This window comes from Telopea speciosissima, chromosome 4 (assembly GCF_018873765.1).
Source record: "Telopea speciosissima isolate NSW1024214 ecotype Mountain lineage chromosome 4, Tspe_v1, whole genome shotgun sequence".
Lineage (NCBI taxonomy): Eukaryota > Viridiplantae > Streptophyta > Magnoliopsida > Proteales > Proteaceae > Telopea > Telopea speciosissima.
In genome coordinates, this window is record NC_057919.1 from 36922033 (window position 1) to 36941458 (window position 19426).

At 39.6% G+C, this 19426-nt stretch overlaps 1 protein-coding gene across 2 annotated transcripts; it reads right to left on the reverse strand.

The window, feature by feature from the left end:
* Positions 1-1018: 1018 nt before the first annotated feature.
* Positions 1019-14521, reverse strand: LOC122658228 (4-coumarate--CoA ligase 2-like). 2 transcript variants are annotated; one of them, XM_043853143.1, is made up of 7 exons: positions 13461-14521; positions 12792-12990; positions 10651-10864; positions 10446-10554; positions 9841-9967; positions 7118-7119; positions 1019-1032 (listed from the first exon to the last, which is right to left on the reverse strand). In XM_043853143.1, exons 1-5 carry the CDS (start codon positions 14445-14447, stop codon positions 9848-9850), a joined length of 1629 nt encoding a protein of 542 aa, XP_043709078.1. In that variant the 5' UTR covers positions 14448-14521; the 3' UTR covers positions 1019-1032; positions 7118-7119; positions 9841-9847. The 2 variants fall into 2 exon arrangements, with proteins under 2 accessions (XP_043709078.1, XP_043709077.1); XM_043853142.1 differs by lacking the exons at positions 1019-1032; positions 7118-7119 and having other exon boundaries at positions 9840-9967.
* Between the last annotated feature and the right edge of the window lie 4905 nt (positions 14522-19426).

Below are 19426 nucleotides of genomic sequence, written 5' to 3' on the forward strand. Positions count from 1 at the left end.
CAAGGACTCTATCCACCACGAAGGCCACACTACATCAACTGGGACTCTCCACACCGCCATGCACTACTATAAAAGGGAAGGTACTCTACCCCATCAGGGGATCTTGAATTCTACTATTATAATCAACAACGAGGATCATGAAGAGTCATGAACTCTATAAAAAGTGCTAGGAGCAGCAACAGAAATCTCAATCCATGGCCAGTAAATGGAGAAATAGTTTCAGACCCAGAAAACACTTGACCATGAATTTTAGTAAAGCAAGAAATAATATGGAAGTTAAGCACAACTGAGAAATATCCAATAGAAAAATCTATCCTCATGGGATAGTGGAAAATGAAGGCATTAAAACTCAGGCCATAAATCCTCCCATTCTCTCCCGTTTGCAATGTAGAACACATGTCATTATTGTAAAAACCAACCAAGACTGGATCACAATAAGCATAAAAAGGATTATTAATAATCTCATCAACATAATCATAAAAAATGGGAGGTTTACTCAAATCAATCCTAGCAATAAAACTATCCGTTCTTTACAGAACTTGGTTTGCTAAATAAGGATCATGGAAATATGCTTGAAACGCATCTTGACTAACATTGTCCTCCTCAATAAAATCATCAAACCTAGGAAGTTTGGACAAATCAACAAACGGGACAATGGAATCCTCAAAATGACCATTATCCAGGTTTTCCAAAGAGAGAGGGGGAGATCGAATTTCCTGGGTTTCTATGTTATCATGAAAATCTGATTCTAAATCAATAAAAACACTAGGCTCACTAAAATCAGAAATTTCAGGAAAAAGTTGGACTTCCCCAGGTAGCTCATCAAATCTCGCTTCACTAATATCCTGAGGAGACTCAATCTCAACAAATAAATCATCATGAAAAGCAGCTTGTTGGGAATGACTCTCATTAACCTCAAAGCTGGGTGGTGGACTTTCAATATCATTAAGCGGGGATGGGGTGGTTCAAGTGACTAGGTAATGTACCCGTTCCCCCCTCTTGTACCATGGTTATCAGTTGATAGAGTTGCTTCTCCATGGTATTTTGGCTTGTTGTGAGAAGGTCTACGTATTTTTCAAGCTCATTCAGTCTAGCCTCCTCACCCATGTTTTGAAACTCAAGGGGTTGGTGATATGGTTCAAGGAGAGGTGGCCCGTTAAGATTTAATGGAGGGTTGGGCATTGGAGGACCAAACTGACCATGATATTGGAAATTGGGTGGCCCAGCTTGGTTATTCCATTGATCCCACAAGAAATCGGGATGATCACTCCACCCCTGATTGTAAGTGCCAAAAGAATTGTATTGAAATTAAAGACTCACATTCTCATCACCATAGTTACCCCCATACAGATTAGGGCATCTTTCCATAACATGGATTGTTTGGGGATGTAACCAATCAAAATTTTTTGAAAGCCCATAGTTGGGTTGGGGAGCAAAATTGTACTGGGGTGGTGCAAAATTATTCTCTATCTCACTACTTTTGGCTTCCCTAACCTGTTTAAACATTTCCTCCAAAATCATGGTTGCCTTAGCATAGGTCCATCTTTCCCCCAAAGTCTTATTTGGAAGTGTATCTCCCATAATTCTAAACTAACCACCTATCCCAAATTGAGGTCTCCCATAAAAAATAAAAAAATTTAAAGAAAAATAAAAGACTAGAAAAAAAAAATACTAAAAACAAGAGGGAGCCCAAGGTAGATAGTGCATCTATCCCTCAGAAATCGAAACAATGGTTCCAAAGCTGTAAGGTTGCCATATAGGTTGACAGCAAGGGAACCCGTATAGTCTTCACGAGCCACCTACGGGCGACTCCAAATGGATTCTGATGTAGGGTGGAGGACTACTATACGTTTATGTTTCTAACGCTCTCACTATGTCGCTTTCCTGTTATCAAGAGTGGTCACCTCCAAAGATAAGTCACATGCCAATCCAAACCACCCAACGAATCAAGGGGCACCAAGATTAGCAGGGTTTGGGCATATGAAGGACTTTAGATTGGGTGCACACTATTTGAAACAGAAGAGAAACAAGAGGAGGTTTTCAAAAACTAATTTTTTTTTTCAGAAAAAGAAGAGAAAATAATAAACTAAAACACTTCGAACTACTTAAAAATCAGAAAAATAAAATGGACTATAATCTCCCCGGCAACGGCGCCAAAAACTTGTTTGAGTTTAAAAATTACCGCAAGCGTACGGGTCAATCGTAGCTACGGGTCGAACACGAGGAGATATATGCCACTCTATTTAACTAACTTAAAAGTAATGCAAAGTGAACCAAATTAAAGTGTTAAATTAAACTAATGAAACTAATGAAAATTAATGCATCCTAACTCATAAGCATCTAACAAAATTAAGGGATTAAGTTGGTGTTCTAACACATGAGCATCTAACCTATCAAACTAACGTAAATTGGAAGGAATAACAAAAACGCAGCCACACTTCATAATCACATAAAAATAAATAAGGGAATAAAAGTGCATTCACATACCACAACCATATAAAAAGAATAAAAGAAATAGAGGGAGAAGAAGAAGAAGGTAGAGAGAGATAGAGATAGAGGAGAGGGAGAATGAGATTGAGAGTTTAGATAGTAAAACCTGGATGTGCTTACATGAATGTAATTGAAAAGCTTGAATACTTCATAAACTTACCTTGGCCTCCTCTTCTAAATCTTCAAGTCTTGTCATCAACTTTAGAACTTAGACTAGAAGGCTTAAAACCTAAACTAGAATTAAGAAATTACAACCCAATTAAAGACTTAAATTGAAATTAAAGCATAAACTAAACCTATTACAACCATTAAATGAAAATCAAAAAGCAAACTAGAACTTAGAAAGGCCAAAAATCACAACTTAGAAGGAGAAGAAGAAAAGAAATTTTACACTAAAAACTGAATTAAAATTGAACTAGAAACTAACTAAAAACTGAACTAAAAAACTAACTTCTTACAACCCAAAGGGCAAGGGGTATTTATAGGGGAAGAGAGGAGAAGAGAGAAGGGGGAAGTGTAGGAGAAATATTCCCTAAGAAAAGAGAATATTCTCTTCTCCTTCCTCTTTTACAATGCCTTGAATCCTAAGAAAAAAAGAAAAAAATAGAAAGAAGAAGAAGAGAAGATTATTTACATAGACCTTCTATTTTTAGAAAAGTAACTTTCTAATTCTAACTTGTGCTTCCTTTTCTTTGTAGATATCTTCTCCAAGCAATAAAATCAAAGCATCTTTGATTTTTCAACCTTCCATAGATGAGAAAATATCTTTCAAAATAAATCTATCCCAAGTAGAGTTCCAGAAGTGCCCTTGAGAAGTTGAAGGAGAGAGAGAGTAAGGGTGATGACTAGGATTCCTTTAAGAATAAATAAAATACCCATTCTGTCTTTCAAAAAACGTGGAGCATGGGGTACTTATATAGGTCTCACCATTGTGTTCCTTGCGAAAAATCACACAAAATAGACCCAAATTTCATCCAATTCGGAGTTGGGGAGCCCAAGATATCTCAAGTTGAAGTTGGACTGTCCAGAGCCTTCTAAATGGAATATTTTGGGTACAGTAAAGTAACTTCTGATAATTGCATTAAGGCTCCTAAAATCCGAACTTCCGCTTCACTTTGTCCCCATCCGACTGTCAATAATTATAAATAAACTCCTGGAGACCATTTTCACGCGTCGTTACAGCGGCCATAACTTCTTCGTTTCAACTCGGAATTAAGTGCCGTTTGTACCATTGCGAAGCTGACTCGATGGGCTATGCATCCATTTATACTTATAAAAACTTAAAAACATCTCCTTAGCATCATCTCCTTCATTTTCACAAGAATTCACCTAAACCCTGAAAAGCACAAGAAAGCACCGAGTAACTCTATTCAATGTGGTAAAATGTATAATTTATGCCCTAAAATTTCACACATAAATGTGCTCATCAGGGTACAAGGCTTTGGACTTGAGAGTAGCATGAAAGGGGTGGACATGAAGTTCACTCCAGCTACTTTGACAGAGATTCTGGGGATACCTAACAGTGGTAGCAAGTGCTATTACAAGCCTAGGGTAGACTTCTCAGATCAGTTTTCTCTGGACACAAGGAGGATGGTGTTCAAGGCTCTCACAGTGGTTGAAAACACCCAAAAATCTGAGGGGAGCTACAAGCCTACAGCTAGGATTTTGAGTAGATGCATCTCCTACAATATCTATCCCAAAGGTGGGAATCAGGGCAGCATTTCTATGTTATCGGCATACATCACTTACTGTTTGGTGAGGGCAGGCAAGGGGGTCCTGTAATCAACCTACCCTATCTACTTATTAGGTCATGCTTTACCATGCCCAAAACCCTACTGATGGGAATCTGCCCTATGGGAGGTTCCTTACTCAGGTCTCTGTGCATTTTGGAGTTTTCCTAAATGGGGAATATGAGGGAGGTGATGGTCTGAAACCCATTAGTAAAACCTCCATCAGGAAGATGAAGATGTTGGGTGATCCTAAGAGTGCCTCAGAGGATGAGGCTGATGTGGAGGAGGAAATAGAGGAGGAGCATGAGGAAGGTGAAGAGGCTAGAGTTGGTGGTGATGAGGATGGGGCTGGAGATGCTGCTGATCAGGAGGGCGATCCAGTGGATCCAGTTATACAGCCTAAGGATCTCTCCTCACAGGACTTCACAGAGGCTTCAGCTTCATATGTACCACCTCCAACACCAGGGTCTTATGGTTGGGAAGAGCTAATGGCACAGTTTAGTGGTATTCGTACCCACCTTACTCAGGTGTCATCGAGGATGGAGAGTGGTTTCACTAACCTGGGAGGAAGAGTGGGTGCTATCGAGTAGCGACTAGACTTCTGGGATGCTTACTTCCAGGTTAACTCATCTCAACCACAGCCCCCCACCAGAGGATGATCCAGCACAGGGGTAGCTCAGTCAGTTCTGAAGCATTTAGTCTAGGAGTTTAGGATTTATTTCTGTTTTGCTTCAAGTATTCCCTTTTATCAGTTCTACCTTTATTTTCTCTCTAAGTTGTAATCGGAAGTTGTTCTTCCAATAGAAACAAGATGTAATGGCCTCCGCCAAATTTTGGAACTTATAGAATCTTGTATTACTAGTGTTATGTCAGTCTTTATGGTGCATTATCCACAATTTATCTCATGTTTGTTGAATTTTCTATTTATTTAGTTTTCTATTATTTGTTGTCCTATTCAGTTGTTTGTGAATATAGAAAGAGCTTCTTGCTCTGATACCAAGCTCTGTCACACCCCAAACCACCCCCTGGGAGGAGTAAGTAGGTGACCCGAATTGCACGGTAGGAATCTGCCAAACCCCAAGGATCCAGAAGCTTTAATATCATTCACAAACCCACACACCTATAATAATGGATAAAATAGAAACACAAAGTGTTGCAGAAACTAATAATGATAATAAGCCATCAAGGCCAAATATACATACAAACACTGTTTTTGTTCTTGTTCTCTCATATCTCACACCTGGTAGTCCAAATACTTCCAACCAATAACTTTACAAAAGAATCAAAAGGGGCAAGACAACATATGCCCCAAATAAAGCTACACAAAAAGGAAAAAAGTCAGTAGATTCTTATCTACATCAAAAGAATCCCTAGGTTATAAGAAATCAGTTGCCCGTCCTTCAAGGGTCATCTTCAACAGTCACCATAATCACCCGCACCAGAGGGATAACCTCTGATTGGGTCCAAACCCACACTGTCATAATTAGCATGACTTTCATGCTCGAAATGAGCCTCCCCGCCATCATGACATCTACCAGCAATATCATCTAATAAAAGAAATATACAAGAGTGTGAGCTCCACCGAGCCCGTGAATGAAATACACAACCATGCATGCACATGCAAGCACAACCAAATGAGCCTATATGCAATGCGATTCATTTTATTATTTAGCCACCTAGCATCACAACTAAGGCAGGTTCTATGCTACTACAATCCCCAATACATGTATCCCTGGTGCGGGCTTCTAACCCCTTCCCGCGATACACCCATTGAGTTGTCAGAGAGGACCAGTCTTCAGCATGCTCTCCATGGTCAGCCCGACCAGTCCTTTGGGATTAGTCTGTGAAATCACCTTTCACCATTTCGGTATAACGTTTTTCTATCTCTGGCATTCAACCAAGTAATCACCTTTTCGGTGTAACATAATTCTTTTCTTTTTTCACTTTTCCTTTTCCTCTTTTTTTTTTTTTTTTTTTTTTTCTCTTTTGCTTTTTCTTTTTATATAGGTTCTCCCACAGACATCCAACACCTTAACCCCTATTGGTAAGCATTCGTAACACAGGTGATGATACTCTAGCCCAATGCATTCTATATGGCATAGTATGAGTCGGGTGGTGTCAACTGCATCCCATTCTACAGGCTACCACAGGCCTCATTTCCAAGCCGGCTATGGCATCTAATCTAGCATTTCCACAAGTATAACATTAATATTCAATTCCAATAACCATCAAATACGAATCAGAAACAAATAAGAATATAAAGCAATTTAATAATTAAAACAGTAAATATTGTTGTTGTTGTTGCCATGACTCATCAGTCATGTTACACCTACACCCATGGTGTAATTCCACTCACCTTGTACTAGTCCCGCTTGCTCTTCAGTCAGCTCGGTCCCCCATGACACTGCACCTCGAGTTCAGGGGTTATAACCTAAGTTAACCAGACCATTAAAATATGTCAAACATGGTTTAAAAGTAGGTTAATGTCTTAGGGTTAGTCTAGGTTTAATTGGATCCAGCTTTGAATACACAAACGTTAATTATAATTCTCTGGGACTTTACACTGGGCCTTTGGGTCAAACTCCCAGTGCATCACCCAGAGATACAGAGCCCATGTTTTTAAGAGTTTAACAACTAAGTTTGCATAAACTCAGTCCTAACAATCCCATAAAACAGTACCAACGTTCCCAGTTCATGTTGGGCTAAGTCTGTGTGTGGGTTCCTGGCTCTGTGGGGCCCACTTGTGCACCCAAGGTATGGATGACGGCAAGGATTAATGGGGTAGGGTTTTAGGTCATTTACATGTTCTCCATATTGTTCTAGACCTGTTGGTGATGGTCCAAAAGGTTGGAAATAGATCCGGGACCAAACAGCATCACTGGGCGTTTGGCCCAAACTCCTAGTGGAACGCCCAGTGCCTATAGAACATAGAATTTTGGCTTCAAAATCAGAATTTGGCTGCTGGTTTGGCCAGAATTCGACCATGGATGATCTCAGGGGGGTTGTAATGCATAAGATGAGATAAATGCAATGGGGTTATGGAGTTCTAATCAAGGTTAGCCATATGGGTGTTGGTTTGGGTTCAGACATCACAGAGATCAATCAAGCATGGCTGAAATTAAGCATGCAACTATTTTAATCTCTATAATTCATACAAGATTAGTCATAACAGCTCATTACAGCAACTATCCGAAGCTATAACATCCTAAACTTAGCATGCATGTAAGGATCCAAGTCTCTAGCTCATCATTTGTAAGATATAAACATGTCTTAACATGAAACCATTTATATAACAAGGCTATAAACTAATTTTATGAGCTAACAGGTTTAATTCAGCATAGATAATGATCAAAATAGGTAATACAGGTCATGCATGGATGATCCATGGCAATACCAAGCTTCTAGATGGTAATTTTTTAGCAACCTCACAGAGACAAGGCCACAGAGATCAGATTTTTGAGTTCAAACACATGGTACAGATGTGACTTAGGATGAGGGGAGTGCTCTGAGCTCAAGTTTGATTACCTAGGCTGTGGAGAAATTGATCCTAAGCTCCAAGCTCCCAAATCCCTCTTCTTTCCTTTCCTTCTTCTCTTTTTCTTCTTCTCCTTCTCTTTCTTTCTTTCTTTCTTCTCTCAACCGTTGGAAACCGTAGGGAAAACAAAATAAAAGGGCTGGGCCCTCCTATTTATAGACCCCATAGCACTAAAGTCTGTTTGGCCCTGCTGTCCCAAATCCCAAAATGCATTTTTAACTAAATTCATGCCCATTTCAACTACAAAGGTGGGTGAGGCCCACATGCTTCCAAAGATGGGGAATGGTTTCTAAAATTGCAATCTACATCTAGGGGGTGTTTACAAGCAATGTACATAGTTCCCATTTGTTTGGAATATAAAATACAAGTTTCAGACACTCTGGGCGTTTGGGTCAATCGCCCAGAGAATGAATCTCTGCTATTTTTGTTGTGGCCTTTCACAGGGGTTGAGGCCTCCACTAGGGTACCTCTCCTACACTATTTCCACGGCAAAATGAACATCTATATGGGTATGGCCCCCATGTATTTATCAGAGAGAGATTACCTGGAGTTGGAGCTATACATCAGGCAGTGGGCTGAGTAGCTGCATGGGTCTGCAACCCATCTTCTCACAGGCATGGTGGATGTCATCAGTGGGGGTTCCCTGTTGATTGTAACCACTGGGGTGATACACCACAGATCATTGGTGTGAGTGGCTACTGATCCCTGCCCTTTAAGCAAAATCTAAGTCAGATTGGGGTAGGTTTGACAGGATCGGTCTATTCGTATTAGTATTGGTGGAGATCAATAACGGTCGATGCCTCAATGGTAATAAAAAAAAAAGTTTTTTAAAGAAAACATGACCGATCCGGATAGGTATCGACGAGATCGATACCAATACAGATTCCAATTACTAAAACCCTGATTTTCGTATCTTTATTTTGCCACTTTACGAACTTTGTTTAAGTTGAAATTTTAAATTTTTTTAATAAGCCTTGGGAGATGAAAAGGCCCAACAATGCCTTTGAGCAAGAGCCCAACCCATTCCATAAGTTTTTAATGTTAAACTATTTGATTTTGTTGGACTTAAATTATAGGGCCTAAGGATTCAATTCTCATTCTGGACCAGTAGGCATATTTATTGAATATGGCTGTGGAGTGCTGGACCATGGGAAGGTGCAACTGTGCAAGGGATCTTTTATTAGGTGAGCCACAACTCACAACTGATTGTGGGGGTAAGGACTAAGGAATTCAAGAAAATCACATGCTACGGAAATTTCACTAGTAATTGAGGTAAATTTATTGAAGTCTTTAACTAAATCCTCTTAAGTGGTAAAGAAACTAAACAAAATCCAAATCATAACCAAACTGTATTTTCTTGGAAAGGGTTTTTTTTTTTTTTTTTTTTTTTTCTATTTGGATGTTGTTATGTCCCTAATGGGGTTCGATCTAGTGTATGACGTTAAATTAGATCAGTCTAGTATTAGATAGGTTAAAGGGCACGATTTAACGCATTCCATCAATTCTGGAGTTTTGCCCTATCAATCAAGTACCTAATATTTGGTATCAAAGTCGGACACCACGTCACAAATTCGAATTACAGATAAAACTACCTAGGAGAGAGTGATCTGAGAGAAACTCTATGGCAAAATAGAGCCACTTGGATGGAAAGGACTACCTAAGAGTAGTACCTAACAGATGCAAGGTTTAGGTATCAATATCGATGTTTGTATCGGTCTCGGCCCATATTTATATGATATCAGTAATTAGCCACTCTTTGACCGATACCACCGATTTATTTATATATCAATACAGATCGGCCGATATATGATACCATACCGATACTTAGAACCATGTTTGGATGAAAATAAGGATGGATTTTTTGGAAAGAATGTGATTAGAGAAGCCTGAAAGATGAAGCTTCTTCTCCTTTTATTGCTTTTTTTATATATATAATGAAATATAGAGAAGCCTTTTAAAGTCTACTTTAAAATCTCTTTCTTTTTTGTTATAAGAGTAGATCTTTAGGAACTTGTAAAGCCACTCTACACAGTTTTACATAGAACTGATTTGATAATATGGCAAAACAGAGAGCCGTTCGTTCACAATATAACTAGTTAGGAACACCGGCTGTCAACTTTGCTCTTAAATCCTTCCGTAGGATCTTGCCAGATGGTGACTTTGGAATGGCTTCGATGAAGAAGACTCGGTTGATTCTTTTATAAAACACCACCTGCACCATCAGAAGCTGTAAGAAATCTCGGTTGTTTTTGAATGCGGATCAGCTACCCACATGGGGATGGATGGGAACAGATCTGACTCCTCCATGGGGCGTGGGTCCCACACCTTAGAGGCTGGACCCAGACCCCATGGAGGGTTCAGATCTGTCTCCACCCGTTCCCATGTAGGTAGCAGATCTAAACTTCTTGTTTTTTAACAATTTGAGCTGAGCGCAATAAGATTTTAGGTTGGGCTTGGGCTGTGAAAGCCCATGTCAATTCAACCAAATCAATTCCCAATATAGCTTTTCTAGGCATGGGCTTGAACTAACCCTCTAGTTTAGCCCATCTAGCCCAAGCGGTTCCATCTTGTTAGGTACCTGACTGATACACCAAAAGCTCTAGAGTTGATGGAATGCGTTAAATCAAGCCTTTAACCTATCCCATGTTAGGCACGTAACACATTTTTCATTGATTCGATTGGAAATGTACCTGTTTTGAGATGTATTGTTTGATTTCATCCTCTGTGACATCATAGCCACCGTTCGATGATTTTACGACGAATGCAACTGGGACCTCACCGGCAGCTTCATCTTTCATGCTGAAAAATAGGAAAGAGAATCAGAGGGAAGAATCAAATAATTGAAATCAGATCCGATCAATAAAAACTTGCAACCATGCATGTTGAGCTACATACGAGACTACAGCAGCATCAGAGATCTTTGGATGAGCGATGAGCATCGCTTCAAGCTCAGCAGGGGCTACCTGGAACCCTTTGTACTTGATTATTTCCTTCAATCTGTCCACAATGAATAGCTCATCATCGTCATCAACATAGCCAACATCTCCTGTATGTAGCCAACCCTCTTTGTCAATGGTTCTCTCTGTGGCCTCTAGATCATTGAGGTACCCTGGAAAAAATGGTAAGTGCAAATGCGTCATTTTCCCTATTGATCTCATTTATAGGATCTCTCTCTCTCTCTCATAGAGATAATGCCACCCAGTTGAGCAGTGTGGTGTGTACCTGTGCCCAGACACCGCCACGTGCGAAAGGAACGACACACCCCTGATCCTTTCCACCTTTTCACAGGGGTGCGCAGTCATTTTGCACGTGGTTGTGTCTAGGCACAGGTACACCCCGCACTATGCGACTAGTCAGCGTTCTTTCTCACATATATATATATGACATGCATCATAGACCACCAAAGCACCAAGATGTAAGGGTGTTAATCGGTTTGGTTTCGGTGTAATCGTTTCGGTTCCCTTCAAACCGTTTAACTAAACGGTCTCAACTTTAAAACCATAACCGAACCATTTTATTAAACGTTTCATGGTTTCGGTTTTAAACGATTCAGTTTGGTTCGGTAAACGGTTTTTATTTACTTTTGGCATATTTATGTATATTTAAGAGTGTTAAACGATTTGATTCGGTTCAAACCATTTAACTAAACAGCCTCAATTTTGAAATCATAATCGAACCATTAATTAAACTATTTCACGATTTCGCTTTAAATGATTCGATTCGATTTTAATAAACGGTTTCGATTTGGTTTTAACACCCTTACCAAGATGTGAGAAACTCTATAAATTAAGCATTGTCGTCTATCATTTTTCTTTTTTTTGGTAAGTGCTTTGTCGTCTATCATTAGTATCATTAGTTTTATCTTTTTGTGGGTTGGTGAGGTGGTTTACCCAAAAAAAAAACCAAGGGTTGGTGAGGTGGTGGACCAATACCATCTAAAGAGAATGAATGTATCCACTTATGTCCCATTCTATCTTACCAGGGAAATGGTACTAAAACAAACAAAATCTTACTAGAAAAAATAAATAAAACTTATATCCCATAATGACAGGCACTGCTTTTTAGGATTGCCTCATGTGTATATATGTCTAATATACCAACAAGATGACTATAGAGAATCAATTAAAACAATCATGTCCGTCAATTTAATCATCCATTTATTGGACGACCAAGGAATTATTACCAGTGATATATATATATATAAATATATCCTGACAAAGGTGGGCCCAATCCAACCAAGAATAATGTATTTTTCTTGACAAGGTGATCTGATTTTAAGGTTGAAACTAATGATGTAAGGTGGGGTCTACCACAATGTTGGAGCCTGAAGGTCCTTATCCTACAGCTATTATATAAAACATAGAAATTAAAGGGTATGAATTTGTTGGGGTTGGTGAACTCTCTGTGTTTTCGGTGACCTGCCTTCTTAAATCCTTTTCACTCACGTCTCTCTATAGAGCTTCAACCAAACTTTTTCTCACGTTCCTTGGTTTGAATTCACTTTTAAGTCAAATAATTGACGCCAAAACAATGGTTTGAGAGGCTGGCTGGCCCATATTATTTGCTGATTGGTCCAAACTGAATAGGATCCAAACTCCCTCTCACACTACACATTAAATCGGAAGAAAATTAGGTAATATTGTGTTTCATACTTTATTTTGAAAGAGAGTTTCAAGCAACGTGAACCACAACCAAATGATCACCTTCAGCTACAGCCTCTTGCTTTTCTTTGTGTATATTATAAGAAAGAAAATTCTGGAGCCCGGACCGTCCTTTGGCCCCGATCTCCACCCACATGGGTTCCCTAGATCCCATGTGGGTGGAGATCAGGTCCCAAGTATTGTCCACGTACGTGGACTTGATCTGAGCTCAAAGTTCTTTGTGGGGGGAGTATATCATCCATGTCAGACATAGAGCGGGTAAAATGATCGTCCCATCCCTATGAAAAGTGAAAATCTCATCCACCATGATGCCAGCATATACTCACCAAACAATATTATTACTGCTAGAAGAGGGGAAAAAAGTTCAAAGCATACCTTTCATGATTTGGGCCCCTCTAATGCAAATCTCTCCAGGCTGATTACGAGGAAGCGAAACTCCATTCTCTGGGTCGACGATCTTCAACTCAGCATTCCTAACAACGGTTCCACATGCTCCGGGTTTTATATCAAATGATTCCTTCGCGAATATAAGACACATTGATAGAACTGGTCCGGCCTCAGTCATCCCATATCCCTGATATAGTCTAATTCGTAAGTCTAATTATGAAAATTAAACATTTTTATTAAAAAAATAGAAAAACAAAAGATATATTGGAAAATCTTGTCGTACCCAATTTTGATTACAATAAGATTGTAACCTTATTTTTTGGAACCTACTCCTCTCTAGGTAATCCAACACCTAGAGAATGCCCAGTGGAACATCCAATGGCACTGGGCTGCTGGCCGCATCAGGAATGCGTGTCGGGCACATATCCTCGTGCACCCAACAGCCTAGCGTAGTTGGATTCCTCACTGGGCACGGGGTCCGGGCGTGCATTTAATGCAAATATATACCTGCATTAAATGACTTTCAATTTTTCAAAATTCCTTTTTTTAACTCTACTTCAAATATGTATTAAATGATTTTCTAAAACAAAACAGAGGGCAAAAAAATAAAATTATAAGATATTAATCAGCTACATGGCGACAACAAGATATGCCTACCTGACCAAGCTTGGCATTGGGAAACTTAGCTCTACATGCATCTTCAAGTTCCTTCCCCATAGGTGCAGCACCAGATTTCACTATTCGGATCGACGAAAGATCGTAATTGTCGACAATAGTGCATTTGGTGATTGCCAAGACGATCGGCGGAACCAACAGAGCAACGGTGACCTTAAATTTTTGCACCAGTTCCATGAGTGCACAAATTTCAAATTTGGGCATAATCAGAATCGCTGCCCCGGATCGTAACCCACAAAGCAATATCGAGTTGAGTGCATAGATATGGAACAAAGGCAACACACAGAGCAAAACATCTTCACTGTGGTAATACAAATTAGGGTTATCACCATCAACCTGTTGAGCCACACTGGTAACTAAGCTCTTATGAGTAAGCATAACACCTTTCGGTAACCCAGTTGTTCCTGATGAGAATGGTAGAGCGATGATGTCGTCCGGTTCAATCTCAACACTCGGTAACTCGGTCTCATCGGATTGAGTCAACTCGGAGTAATGTAAACAACCTTCTGGAGCTGAGTCAATGCAAACTATCTTAATATCATTCTCTTGGGCAAAGTCCCTTACCTTCTCAACGTAACTAGCTTGTGTGACAATTAGTCTAACATTAGCAAGTTTTGCTTGCTTAGCTATCTCCGCTGGTGTGTAAAAGGGATTTGCTGTGGTTGTGATAGCGCCACGATATGATGAGCCGAGGAATGTGAACACGAACTCCGGCGAGTTCGGTAACAAATTCATGATCACCTGACCTTGTTGAATACCGAGCTTGTGTAGTCCGGCGGCGACTTTCCTGGAGATAAGTTCGACGTCGGCGTAAGTGTAAACTTTGCCGGTTGGTCCATTGATCAAACAAGGGCGAGAGCTGTATTGGGATAAGTTTTGGAAATTATAAGAATGGAGAGGGAGATGGTTTGGGATATAAATATCAGGAAGCCTTGATCGATAAATGAACTCTTCTTGCTTCTTTTCCATTAGAAATAATTTGCAGAGAGAAAGGGTTTCAATGAAAGGGAGAAAGATATGAAGATCTCAGTATCGAAGATTAGAGACCCTGTAAATGAAGTCGTTGGGAGTCCTTATATATAGTGGTTGATGGGTGGGGTTGGCGTAAAAGTTGCTAGGACTAGTGCCCATGGCTTAGGAGCACTTCCGTTCCATGTTTTCAAACTTTCTTCCAACTTTTAATATTAAATGAGAGGCTAAGAGCTGTATAGCTTATCTTTTAGCTTTTTGGGTCGTTCTGGTCGCAATGCACAGTTGGGGGGTTGGTGAGATTTTAGATTTGCCATTGGAATGGAATCTTAGGGGCTTTTATGGAAATTCGATGAAGCTGTAGATTTACATTCATAATCTTGTTGGATCATTACTGATGGGGGAATGGGATCCAGATCTTCTACGGCGCAGCTGCCCTAGCGGCCTGAGCCGCGCAGACACAGCCGCGCACGCAATGACCGTCTTACCCCAGCTCGGGCAGGGGTAAGGCGGTCATTGTGTGTGTGACTGTGTCTGCGCCGCTCAGGCCGCTAGGGCAGACACAGCCGCGCACGCAATGACCGTCTTACCCCAGCTCGGGCAGGGGTAAGGCGGTCATTGTGTGTGTGCCTGTGTCTGCGCCGCTCAGGCCGCTAGGGCAGCTGTGCCGTAGAGGATTTGAATTGGGACATAATACGTACCATGGTTGTAGTGCACCACGATATTGGATCGAGTATTGGTCACTTGCGGTATCGACATGGATCGATCGTATCGAACAAATTGCCCATGATTTCCCAAAAAAAGAGGATTTTTTACTGTTTTAGCCCTTGTCTGTACCGTGTCACCAATACCAATATCGGAATCAGCCACTATCGAAACCGTTATGTATCACTTGATACGGGCGATATGATACCGACACCTCAAACCGTGCATATTACCAACGCAAAGAAAATGAAAAAATACGCTAACATGGGATTGAACCAGGCTAATGAGAGCATGTACATGGGCATCAAGCCATCAACATTGATGGAATTTTTTTTTATTTCACCAAAGGTAGGACAGTAATTCTACACGCTCCTATGACTGAGTGCAGGGCCACCGACAAGGTGACCATGCAGCGTTGTTTTTCCCATTTTAAAAGTCTGAAATACCCTATAGCTCTTCCTTTTCCTTGCGAAATCATCAACTGCCAAGCCCACCTAGCATGTCCGTATCCATTTGAAATCGGCCCAACTAACAAAACGGGGTTGGTAAGATCGTAGATTGACCATTGGATTGGTATCAAGGTAGGTGGTTATTTTTGTTTGAAATGAATAAAAGTCTAGTTTGGATGCTCGTAAATGGTAATCTTTTTCGATCGATCGTTACTATTTTTCAGAAAAGGAAATGATGTCCCTTCAAAGAAAGTGAAAAATATGCGAACATGTGCATTTATTAGGTTTGTGTAGTTGCTAAAATATTCTATAATTTAGGGATGTTAAAAGCAGACCAAAAGAAATTCAGGGACGTTGGTTTCTATTTTAACTTTAGGAAAATTAAAAAACTTAAATAACGGTCTAATTAAAAATTGGGACAATATTCTCTATGCTGGAGCCGCAGGCTGCACCCAGCAAATGGGGATGGGCACAATAACCATCCTGTCCCCTAAGTGGCAGGCCCATGTGTCTGGGCGCAACCTACACTGCGGCACAGAGAATATGAGCCTTTAAAAATTCATGTAAACGGTGATTGACTAAAATAAGTTACGAGAAACTCGTTTGAGATAGTATGAACATGTGCATCGTAGATCTTTGAATGCTTGATAAGGAAAAGTGATTTGTTTCACTTGAAAATGCTAAAAGAACTAAAGTTAGACCTAAATAATCATAGAAGAAGTTGTGGGGAAAGACATGTATTTCTTAGCCTCTTAGGACTTGAATATTGTATATCCATGTAACCAACCCCATTTAGTTGGGATAAGACAATTGAGTTGAGTTGAGTTGTTAATTTTAATTTAGGAGAGGGATTCCTAAAAAGCCCTTGCGGTAGCATGGGAGGCCAATGGAAGTGTCTGTGAAAGCATCAACAGGGTTGGAAATTTCGGAATGCATGAAGGGTGGGATGGTTTCCGCACCCCTCTATGTCTAGGCACATCAGAAGCACGCTGCTTTTCAAGGTCCTTTTACCCTTTATATATGAGTCATAACTAATTCTAAGTATAAACATCCAGATATATTATGTATATAGACTTATAGAAACAGTATTTAAGGTGCTAATTGAAGTATATATTTATTATATTGATTTTTCATATATTAATACCCAATAAGGATTCAATAACCAAAATCAACAAGGCTCTGTATGGCAATGTTTCTGCTCTAAAAAATTGATCCTGGGTTCAACACAATTTTTTGTGTTTCTGTGTTTTTGGATCGATTTTGGGTCCTTAAATACTGTATGGTAACATTGAAAAAAAAAAAAAAAAAAACGTTTTTGTAATTGAAAAAACAAACAGAAACATGTATAGGTCACACTTAATGGAATCATTTCTTTTGATTATTTATAATATAATTCTCCCTTTTACCCAAAAAAAAAAATCATCTCTTTTGTTTACAAAATTCGAGTTGCAGAGATGGGTCCATGGTGAATGCTACCTTCGATTCGTCCATCAGAGCAGATGTTGGAGTCCTTGGCTTCGATCGCGAAGAGTTTGGAGTCCCTAGCCTCGATCACACAGACATTGGAGTTGCTGGCGTGAAGATGACGAAATGCACCTTCGATTCAACCACAAGAAGACTTCGCCCAGAGGTTGGAGTCGTTGGCATGAAGACAACGAAGTGCACCTTCGATTCATGCATAAGAAGGCTTCAATCAAGTAGAGGTTCGAGTCGTTGGCGTGAAGACGACGAAGTACACTTCGATTCATGCACAAGAAGGCTTCAATCAAGCAAGAGGGTAGGAGTCGCTGGCCTTGATCACGCAGAGGTTGGAGTCGCTGGAGAGAAGATGACGAAGATTACATTCGATTCAACCACAAGAGGGCTTTGATCGGGTAGATCTTGCCAGTCACTGTCTTCGATCGCGTAGGGATTGAAGAGACTGGTTTCGTGAGGTCAACGAATAGCTAGGATTATGCGAATGCAGATGCTAGTTTTTATGAGTTTTATGTTTTGTGAGCTGACAAAACTAGGGATGTAAATGGATATTCGTAAATCCGTATTCGATCCGCGTTTGTATCCGTTTAGGAGAATTCGAATCCGTCCGAAACTAATCGGATACGAATATGATAATCCTCCTATCTGATCGATTATTATCCGATTCGTTTAGCAGTCCGACGGTAATAAAATATCTGAAATATAACTCTGTGTTCGTCTATCATTTTAAGTTACCTTATTGGATATTGTTATCTTATTATTATAAATTTATAAGTTAAGATAATATGATTCTTTTTCTAGATTTGCTATTGGTTTATATATATGATTTTATGCAATGTGATACATGGAATTACATATTTATTAAAAAATCAAAAGTAAAAAACGTAAGATAATAAAAGACTAAGAAGAGTAAAAGAAAGGGTAAAACTGAACTCTAAAGTCTCAACCCTAACCCTCATCATAAAAACGGTAACTATGTCAACGGATAGTCGAAAAATCGTATTCGATCCGTATTCATATCCATTTGGGAGAACCTATATTCAAAAAATCACTATTCAAAAATTATCCGAATCCGTCCGAATATAATCGGATACGAATATGATAATTCCACTATCTAATCGAATTCGATCCGTTTACATCCCTAGGCAAAACCCAATAATAACTCTCATGACTTAACTTCACAATTTGTTTCTCCCTCTTTTCATAGAATCGGTTCTTAAGAGTGAGAAACACTAATTAGTGTTTCTCAAATGATACTCAAAATTGTGCCAAGAGTCTGGTTCATTCAAAACAAAAAAGCAGACCGGTAATATTAGACAGTTTTCAACCCATTTCTGTTAAAAACAACAAAAATCACCAGAATTGGTTTTTTAGAACATTACCATTTACCATAGAGCACCTAAGAGACCTAAAACGGATTGGACCGATAGCCAATCTATTTTTATTTTGATTTTAAGAACCAATTAACTTATTGATCGGCTTTGATCTAGACCAATATGTGCTAAGGGACTTAGGATGCTGACCAAAACATATCGAGACCAACTGTTGAAACCCTTACCTATAGCTCTCTTTCCATTCCATTTATGGTAGCAGGGACGATGTGATAATTCTCTTCAACACAACCAAAATAAAAAGCATCAAAGGATAGGTTTACTATACCAACCATGTGGGACTTTTTTTTTTTGGGTGAATATGTGGGACTTTATTCTTACAAGAATAGTCATTTTGCCACGTGGAACTCTCTGATTTGTCACTCATGTTGTCGATATGTTCTACTATTTCTATTTGTAGGGAGAGGAAATTATGTGCAAAAGACTAGTTGTGGTTGGTAGGGGTATTGGCAATATTCAACACAGCCCACCAACCTGACTTGAAAACCACACAAAATTTCAAGATTATGGTTGGAGAAATTTTTCCTTTTTTTTGGGGTAAAAAGTTGGAGGAAATTCAACACGACAAATATTGAACAACCCTTACTGGTTAATAACGGTTACTGTTAGGGTTGAGGGTGGATGTCAGGCTTCAGTACTAGAAATGAAAAATTATATATTGTGTATGTCTATAAATTCTTAAACATGATGAATTGTGTAGCTTGGTGTCTTGATTTATGTATTTCTATGCATTAGATTTAAAATTTATGGTTGTATTGTTATATTATTTATTCTGAATAGGGATAGAAACCAAATATACAAGATTTTCATAGGCCGTTCTCGTAGATCAGCTCGACCATTGGGAGAGGAACTCACCGACCGAAACAACAAAGATGAACAAAGGAAGGAGCGCCGCTTGCACCCAATTAGTGGTAATAGGTCAGCCAAGGCCGGGTGAGGCCGGAGTCTTGAATTCCCT